At 37.4% G+C, this 10,274-nt stretch overlaps 1 protein-coding gene across 1 annotated transcript; it reads right to left on the bottom strand.

The window, feature by feature from the left end:
* Nucleotides 1–3,354: 3,354 nt before the first annotated feature.
* Nucleotides 3,355–4,308, bottom strand: OR52S6 (olfactory receptor family 52 subfamily S member 6). The gene has a single exon (NM_001390082.1). It carries the CDS (start codon nt 4,306–4,308, stop codon nt 3,355–3,357), a length of 954 nt encoding a protein of 317 aa, NP_001377011.1.
* Nucleotides 4,309–10,274: the final 5,966 nt, after the last annotated feature.

Genomic DNA, 10,274 nt, shown 5'->3' with positions numbered 1-10,274 from the left:
TGGGAGAGATTCCTTTGTCATTGAATTTTTCTCCATTATTTTACAAAAATATCATTAAAACTTATCTTTATATTTTTAATTCAGTACTTTAATTATAACTATTACAAAATAGGAGCTCTGAAACATGACAAGTGAATTCCACACCTTATGGCTTCATTGATAAAGAAGCATTCATTGAACACACATGTTCATAGGACACTGAGAGGTGTTAGAGACAAAAGTAAATAAAGGATAGTCTTTAACCATGGGATTAACTACTTTCATTTTTTAAAAAATATATACTTCACCACTTTATCAACAGGTGATGTTGAGAAAATTACTTAATCTCTCTAAGTCTAAATTACTCATTTGTGAAATCAGACTAACATTCTGATGATTATGGTGATAATTATATAATTTGAATTACATATATGTGTGTGCAAACATGTAAATATATATTAACATTATATAAATATTAATAAAATATTAATAATATATTATATATATATTTTTATTGCAGTTGTTTTAGTTGCTAAATTGTGTCAGACTCTTTTACAACCCTATGAACTGTAGCCCACCAGGCTCCTGTCCATGGGATTTCCCAGGCAAGAATACTGGAGTGGGTTGCCATTTCCTTCTCCAAGCAATCTTCCTGATCCAGGAAGTGAACCCACATCTCCTGTATTTTTACCGCTAAGCCATTAGGGAAGCATATGTGTGTGTGTGTGTGTGTGTGTGTGTGTGTGTATATATACATATATTTAAATGAGACATATATGTCTCACAAAGTCAGGCATTCAATATACAAAAATTATACATGTCTGTATAATCCACAATGTTAACTAATGTATGTTTATTAAAAGCTTACTGTGTGGTACTATTTAGTGTATCTTACATGCTTTCTCTCATTCAATCCTTAAAACTTTATGGAGAAGACAATGTCATGATCCCTGTTTTATTATGAAAACAAAGCCCAGAAAGTTTTATCAAAGTGTCTGGGTACACGAAGACAGCAAGTGGTAAAGCTGAAACATGAACCCAGGCCCTCTCATTCTAGAGTCAATGCATTTAACCTCTAACTATACTGTAAGTTGAAGTGGCAAAAGTACAACATATCATTTCATTTTTTACAATAATGACAGGAAGAATTTCTGTTTAGTTTGAGTCAAGGAAACAATCTTTCTGAGGACTTTAAACACAAGCTGTATCTTGAAGGATAACTGAATCCTCTCCAGGTAAGAAAGAGGACGGAACAGAGAAAAACATTGTAAACAAAAACACAAAGATATGACGAAAACTACTGTTTGAATAAAAGTGAGAATTTTAATGAACAGTATAAAGAGTATACATGATATATAAGAAGGATAAGAGAAACAGTAGAAAAGGTAATTCATAAAGCTCTGCTTTGCCATCCTGGAGCTTCCATGGGTCTGACACAATTACTCGCTTGTTTTAAATTGATAGGAGGATAACTATGGTCTCAATGTAGAGAATGTACTGAACATAGTAATCAAAAGTTAGTTCCTTGAAGATATCAGTGGAAACTGTTGAAATGTTATAATAGAAATGATAAAAGCTTAAACAATGGCATTTAATAGAGTCAAGGAGGAATGGAGAACTTAGATGTTAACCTCTATGAAGCTCTGAGACTAAAGAGATGGCAAATAGTGAGAAAAGAAAAAAAGTACAAATAATACTTTAGGAGTAGTAAATCACACAGAGAAACCAGGTCAAGGAAGTTCAGCATGTAACTCTAAGTACCTCTGTTACCAAACCAAACTCTAGTCCGCTTACACACAAGCAGTAAAGCCAATCTACAGACACCAGGTTGTGGTGAAGAAAGCACTTATTGTAGGGCACCAAACAGGAGTCTGGGATAGTTAACGTCCAAAACTCCCCAGTGGTTTCTGCAGACCATTTTTAAAGGCAAGGTGAGGGAGAGGAGCTGCAGGGATTTTGGTTAGCTCATGAGCAATTCTCTAATTACCTGATGGTGAGGTAACAGGGCAGTGGCACAAGGGTTAACATTATCAGTCCTCAGGCTCTGGTAGGTCTGGAGGCTAATGCCTGTGGTCGTCAAGTAGTTAATTTCTTCCATTTGGTGGGGGTTTTAACATCAGCAAAGCAACTCAGTAAATGTGCATTAGATACTGTTATCTAGGTACTTCTGAGAGGATCTAAAGTAGAGGATATGGGGGAAGGGTCTACCCCAGAAGGCCCCACAAGGTACTGCTCAGTTACACCTCTAGAGTAATTTCCATTTTTTTTGTAAGCCAAGAAGTGAAGGAATGAAAAGTAACAAATATTTGATTTTTTCCAGTAAAATATTTATATTCCTTTTAATAATTTCATTTTCAATGTCAGCAGTAGCATAATCACTACAAATTTAAATTGAGTTATTTGTAATAATAGACTTCGTCTCTGAACAAGGACTTGTTACATATAAATACCAGCATACCTGAATCTAGCTCAGTGGGCTGCCAATGCCCTGGGCAAACTCCCAAGTATGTAACATCAAACATAAAGCGATTTTGTTTTCAGGATAAAGGTTTAGAAATCCCATGTTGGTTCAGGTAACAAAATAATTGCAGACACATGTTACTCTTGGTGGAGAGAGAATACTCTATGAGCAATACAATGCTTACAGACCTGTGGACTTGATTATTTATAGCAATGTTGAACTTTTCCACATTTCTACTTGACAGCTTGTCCAGTTTGTCAGTTTGTAGGAATAAAACACAATTGTTGTATTCAGAGGACATCAACCCTGATATATTGCCTCTTCTATGGATATTTACAGTCATTGGAAAAGACTGATGCTGGGAGGGATTGGGGGCAGGAGGAGAAGGGGACAACAGAGGATGAGATGGCCAGATGGCATTACTGACTCAATGGAAGTGAGTCTGAGTGAACTTCAGGAGTTGGTGATGGACAGGGAGGCCTGGCATGCTGCGATTCATGGGGTTGCGAAGAGTTGGACACGACTGAGCAACTGAACTGAACTGAACTGATACTTTATGTGGAATCCTCTGAGGTTTTAATGGATTTCCTTCCTTTTAAAATCATTCCCTATTTGAAAATAAACTGCTACCCCAGTTAACACCATAAACGATCACTAGCAACATAAAAAGAAAAGAGTCCCTTTAAGTTATCAGGTTGTAAGTAAGCTCCCAAAAATTCAAAGGCACACAGAATATATTAAGTGTGCTAGTTTAATTAGAATTGAGAAATTTCTATCATGTATGGTCATTCTTCCCCATTAAAATCTGATAAGATGTCTGATACCAGTGGAAAAGGCATCATGTCAGTTATGAAAAAGGGATAAATCATTTATATTCTTCTCTCCTTATTCTTACACCATCTGTGCAAACAATTTCAGTATAATCGAGCAACCTTTACTCTTAGAGAACTAAGAACACGGTCTTGAATTTTCTTGGTCCTTATACCATAAACAATGGGGTTAAGAAAAGGTGGTACCAGAAGGTATATATTGGCAATGAAGATATGAATATGGGGGGCCACACTGTGGCCAAAACGGTGAGTGAGGAAGGTAAAGACAGCTGTGGAGTAGAAAACGAGAATGACACAGACATGGGAGCCACAAGTACCTAGGGCTTTAAGACTTGCTTCCCGCGATGGAAGATGAAAGACTGCACGAAGGATTAGGACATAAGACACAGCAATGAATAACCCATCACAGGAACCAATGACAGAGGCCACACTGAGGCTGTAACGCTTGGTGGGCCCTGTGTCCACACACGCCAGCTTCACCACAGCCATGAACTCACAGTAGGTGTGGGCAATGATTCGAGTCCTGCAGTAGGGCAGCTGTCTGAGCAGGACAGGATGTGGGGAAAAGAAGACCACTCCCCGCAGTACCACAGAAGCTCCCATTTTAGCGATGCGAGTGTGGGTGAGAATGGTGGTGTGGTGCAGTGGATGGCAAATGGCCACATAACGGTCAATGGCCATGGACAAAAAGAAGCCTGATTCCATAGCAGTAAAACTATGAATGAAGAACATTTGGGTCAGGCAGGCATCAAAGGCAATGTCCTGGGCTCCAAGCCAGAAGAGACAGAGCATGCGAGGCAGTGTAGACGTGGAGAGGACCAGGTCAGTGACTGAGAGCATGCACAGAAAGAGAAACATAGGCTCGTGGAGGCTTCGCTCTGTCCTCACCACGGCCAGAATGGTCATGTTCCCCACCACCGCCACCACATACATGGAGCAGAAGGGAATCCCAATCCAGACATGCAGGTGCTCTAGTCCTGGGATGCCCATCAGCAAGAAAGTGTCTGCAGATGTTTGGGATTTATTGGCTGGTCCCATTGCTCTGCTGCTTTCTGTCTCTTGCTGATAGAATCCTCCTTTTTATGCGAAAAGCTTTGTGCCAAGATCATCACAACCAAATCTGGCAACAAACGAAAAACAAGCCTGGAAGATCCCAAAGCATCACATTAGAAAACATCCAAGGTTACACTTCAGGGTGAAAAAATTTAGTAACACTAATTACTAAAATAAAAACCTTGCAACCAGACACAAATACTAACCCTAAATCAAGTCATGAATCTCACACATTTAAGAACAAAACAAACTCTAAATCTGTTAACAATCTAAGTATAGTAAAATTCAATACTACTTTTTAAATTCACAATTTGGTTTCAACTTAAGTCAAATTATCTTTTGATAAACAATATCAGGCTTTATAAATGGAAAGGATCTAAGATCTCATCTAACCCAATTTTCTTCTTAATATCATTCTGAGATATAATATTCTAGGACATGTCTGAAGTACTTTCTGAGAGTACATACGCTCAGGTATGATTACTCATTTCCTAGTCATTACACATGTTCCTAGTACTGTTACAGAACGTATCCTCAGGAGGTGTGAAACAGTACTGCCTTTTCCATGGAGCTCTACAGATTTATCTATCTTGTGCATAAAAGTCTTCACAAAATGTGAGCTTTAACAGTCATACCTTTATTAAGTTCTCTCCTTTTCAGTGAAATAGTCCTAATTGACATACCTGCTTATTTTAACTTTAATTTTCAAAAATCCTAACTTTCTACCTTAATTCTTCTCTTCAGTCCAGTTCAGTTCAGTTCAGTTGCTCAGTCGTGTCTGACTCTTTGTGACCCCATGAATTGCAGCACGCCAGGCCTCCCTGTCCATCACCAACTCCCGGAGTTCACTCAAACTCATGGCCATCGAGTTGGTAATGCCATCCAGCCATCTCATCCTCTGTCATCCCCTTCTACTCCTGCCCCCAATCTCTCCTAGCATCAGAGTATTTTCCAATGAGTGAACTCTTCGCATGAGGTGGCCAAAGTACTGGAGTTTCAGCTTCAGCATCATTCCTTCCAAAGAACATCCAGGACTGATCTCCTTTAGGATGGACTGGTTGGATGTCCTTGCAGTCCAAGGGACTCTCAAGAGTCTTTTCCAACACCACAGTTCAAAAGCATCAATTCTTCGGCACTCAGCTTTCTTCACAGTACATCCCCCAATATGCCTTGTTTCTTACTTTGATCACTTCTGTCTGAACATACAGATCATTACAAAGATCCATGTACTTGGTACCAGTTTTGATTCATACATTATTAGCATGATTTCAGTTACTATCATTGTTTAAATGAAGTAAGGAAAGAAAGTAAGACTTAGTCATCCTAACATGAAAAAAATATATATATATTTTCCTGGAATCTTTGTATATCTTCATTTGTAGCTGGAAAAACAATGTGAACTAAATATCATTTTTCAAATTTTATCAATTAAAACATAGTACCCCAGAGTGTTATGGATAATGCAATGGCCTCACCGAAAGAATGGCTGAGACATCAGAGTGCTAACATAACTGCATGACTGCAAAGTTCACACTATTTCCATTACACCCAAATCAGTATTTGCTGTCACAGATGTTAAGTAATAGTAAAATATAACCAACAAAGAATTTTCATAATTTTAAAGTCATATTTGTTAAGACACTTTTGAGTGAGTGTTTCAACATTTGCCTTTTTCATTTAAACTTGATAATCTATAGAGTATTATTTTAGATATTACTTTAAATAACCATTGTGTCTCCTTTATTATTATTAAGCATCTATCAATATTCACACCCTGAATTAAATGATTATTGTCTACCAATTTTAAAGGTATTTATTCTACATCTACAATGAAGCAATTGAAATCTAATTTGAAATAAGAATAGACCAACAACAACATTCTTTTTATCATCCTAGAAAATTGTGTTTAACCATTCTAATATACTCTACATAATATCCATAAATTAGAAATGGATCTGTTGAGGTAAATGTAATTACAAATATTGAGTCCTATTTACTTCATTGTAATTTATAGTCTGATCAAGTGTCATCAAAACTGGAATATGACTTACATTACCCAGCATTTTGGGAGGAATGTAGACCTTGTTAAACTGACTATATATTGTATTAGAAATATTCCCAGTGTCTTCTGAAAAGTTTTCCAGCCTGACCTGAGCTCTGTAAATGATCATTTATTTAATACTTTAAATGACCATGATCTTTGACTTAGAAGAAATAAAGTTCAATAAATCTTGAAATGTATCACATCATAAGTAATGGTATAACTTGTTTTCATCTTTTTTTTCCCTTCCATCTGATTATTTTCACTATCACAGGTTCTTCCTATGCCCTTTTATTAAATGCATGTATTTCCATAAAAACTTTTAGTTGTGCTCTATATACTGATTATGGGCTTCCCTGGTGGCTCAGATGGTAAAAAATCCACCTGCAATGTGGGAGACCTGGGTTTGATCCCTGGGTTGGGAAGATCCCTTGGAGGAGGCAATGGCAATCCACTCCAGCATTCCTGCCTGGAGAATCCCCATGGACAGCGGAGCCTGGTGGGCTACCGTCCATGGGGTCACAAAGAATCAGATACAACTGAGCAACTAAGCACACAGCACAGCACATACACTGATTACATCTTTTTCTCGGTTTCCGCAACTGTAAAGTGGAGAAAATAAATGCTGTTAATGCATGTTAACAGATTAGCACATTATCTTACACAGAACATTTTAAGATATTATTTCTGTACCTCCTATAGGGGTAACAACTAACTTCTAACTATTCCCCAAATACAACATGCTTCTTTGTGAAATTGTGCCTTTTTCACATACTTCTCTGTTTGTAATGTTCCTCCCCCTCCTTTTTATTAACTTCCTTTTGCAAACCACTGTTCTTGCAGTAGTATCTAGGTCAAAAGTAATATTCTTCCTCCCACAGACATTCGCCATGACTGATCAACATCTAATGCTGACTGGGAGGAACATGGCTCTTCCTTGCTGAGAGTTGAATCTGACCTCAAAGCTTATCCTGGTCAAGGAGTTAAATGCTACTTTAACTCTTATTTGAGGTGTCTATGACCATATATATGCTCCATATACTTTAGATAATCAACAGAGTTCACTACACCTTTTTAGTGTTTTACATGTCTACAAGATTTACTCTTAACTTTACTAAGAGTATTTTTGAAGAGATGGACATTACCTCTTTGAGGAAGGGTCTCATAATTTAAATGCAGATGTTTGAATGTAGCCACCTTCTCTCTTTTACTGTCCTGTATCTCTATCAACTCACCCAAATTAGAAACTCAGAGTAATCTAGACAGCCATCTTGCATGAGAGCAGGTGCTAAGACGTGTGGTCATTGAATATCAGCTGGATTATACCCAGCATCAAATCCCACTGGATTTAACAGTGTAGGTGGCAGGGGAATCAGTGGTCCTCCAGGATATGGGGCCTTTTCTCAAACTACAAGACTTAAATTAATTAATATTAACTATCCCATAAGGTAACACATAAGGATATTATTATTTCCCAAAGGTTTTCTGAGTGCTTTGATATGAAATATATTTGTGGGAAAATATTAGGAAACCTCAGAACAATAAGAAAGTATTATGTTCATATACTGAGAGGTCATCACTTTCTGCGCCTATGTTTAATGCTAAAAAACCCTTCTTTCACTGATCTTCAAAACAACTTTTGTAAATAGGAAATTACCACTAAAAAGTCAAGGAAGTAGTGAGACCATTAGATTAAATGATTTAAGTAAAATTTTTATAGCAAATGAAGGGCGATTTTAGGAACTGAATCCAGATATCTCTAGTTCCACATCTTATTAACTTAATCACTATATGACCAAGATTTAAAACTGAAGTATGCCTGAATTAAAGTCTATAAATTCCATGGATTATAACTGATAACATCCCAAAGGACCAACAAGAACCTTTATAGTCTTGTTGGTTCTTGGCATCACTTTCCGCTACACAGCTCATCTTTAAGTTTCCCTGAGTCTCGACCAGTCCAGACTATCTTTCACTGTCTCCTTTAAGATTCTGATTCATGTTTTTGCTTCTATGTCTGATACTTCCCTAGGCTTTTTCATTTCCTATTCATTTTAAGGTTATGATGGAATGTCACTGCTTCAATAAGGACTACTATTCTTTTATACTAAATTATGTTTATCTGTTATATTTCTACTGCAATTTGTATTTTTCCACTTTCTCATTCATCATATTGGTAAATATTTTTAAATGACAGACGCCAGTCCAGATGTTCAGCATACAATCACACAGGTTGTGATCTAAATAACCACGGGGACACCAATCTAATAGCCTCTGATATGAATGGTCTCTAGATCAGAGAGGCCCATATACAGAAGCAATCTTTGGCTTATTTTTATAACAGAGATCTCAAGCTTGCACTTTTCTAAAAAGATGGCTAGAGAAAAATATCATCTACAACCAAGTGACTGGTCTTATTTTGAATTCATATTCACTATATCAAGTGGGCCCCTAATAATACATTTAATTTTGAAGTCTTTTAATTTCTGTCACCTCAAAATTATTTCCTGTATTCTTTTAATCCAAACCTCTGTCACACTTCCCCTAACTTCACTCTTAGATGATAAACTAGATTCCACTTTCACTGAGAAAAAATAAGCAAGAGAAGATCCCATCAACATGTTTACCAACATGTCTATCTATCTGCCTCTGAGCTCATGTATTACTACTGACTTGCTGCTACTATGAATGGACTGTCAACTTCTCCACTTGTGCAATATATCCTTCCCTGTCTTGCAACTCAACTATTTTGCTTTTGCTTTTTTTGTTGTTGTTGTTATGCTTTCTCATGGGTAACATCATTGTCTTTCTGTGGCCTCATAGTAGATGCATGATATCTAAGTCAGGTAAGTTTTTAAATTGATCTCTGTCACTGACCTGGAAGAGAGTGATAATTAAGGGAAGGATTACAGTGCTAGACTTCAGGTCATACACAGAGAGCATGGCCAGGAAGAGATATGTGGGTTTATACCAAGTAGGGTCTGTCTTGATGATGAACACAAGCACACATTTCTCAACCTGAACCAAAAGGTAGGAAAACAAGACTAGGCAGATGGAAAGGAAAACAATGGAAACCTCCTGTCCTGAGTTTCTAGGGAGTAGAAAGGTGGTTGGATGAAAATTGATTCTATTAAGAGCTAACATCAAAGGAGTTATTTATCCTTCTCTACTCTGAGCTTAAGAGAGATCATTGCATGCTCAGTCATGTTCAACTCTTTGCACCCCCATGGACTGTAGCCCACCAGGCTCCTCTGTCCATGGGATTTCCTAGGCAAGAATACTGGAATGGGTTGCTATTTCCTTCTCTAGGGGATCTTTCCTGACCCAGGGATTGAACCCACATCTTTTGAGTCTCCTGCATTGGCAGGCAGATTTTTTTTTTTACCACTGTGCCACCTGGGAAGCCCACTCTGAGCTTAAGACTGTTAAAAATCCCAATGTATAAAACTAGAAATTAATTTTAGTCATGGGATAAAAAGCAGAGTATCCTAATGAATGTACTGAATCTTGACCTCTTATATATAGACGATCTGCAACTCAGTAGCTTGACTTACAATTTTTGTTTGACTTTACAATAGTGCAAACCAATATACATTCAGTAGAAACAGTACAGTGAATATTAAATTTTGATTTTTTCCAAAGCTAGCCATATGTAGTAAGATACCCTCCTGCTGCTGGGCAGTGCAGTGAGTTACAGTTCCATCAACCACGTGATCATGAGGGCAAACTTGTTTACAAGCACTGTACATCCACACAACCATCCTGTTTTTCACTTTCAGTATTCAATAAATTACATAAGATATTCAACACTTTGTTATAAAATAGCCTTTGTGTTAAATGCATTTGCCCATTTGTAGGCTAATGTAGGTGTTCTGAGCACATTTCAGGTTAAGTGAGGCTAAGCTATGAC

Source organism: Bos taurus, chromosome 15, assembly GCF_002263795.3.
Source record: "Bos taurus isolate L1 Dominette 01449 registration number 42190680 breed Hereford chromosome 15, ARS-UCD2.0, whole genome shotgun sequence".
NCBI classification, from domain to species: domain Eukaryota; kingdom Metazoa; phylum Chordata; class Mammalia; order Artiodactyla; family Bovidae; genus Bos; species Bos taurus.
The sequence above is the reverse complement of the archived record's forward strand: the minus strand, read 5'-3'. Positions and strand labels throughout refer to the sequence as shown.

What these genes read in the sequence shown, in the direction of transcription:
- OR52S6 (NM_001390082.1), bottom strand. Translation starts at nt 4,308, where the DNA reads ATGGGACCAGCCAATAAATCCCAAACATCTGCAGACACTTTCTTGCTG.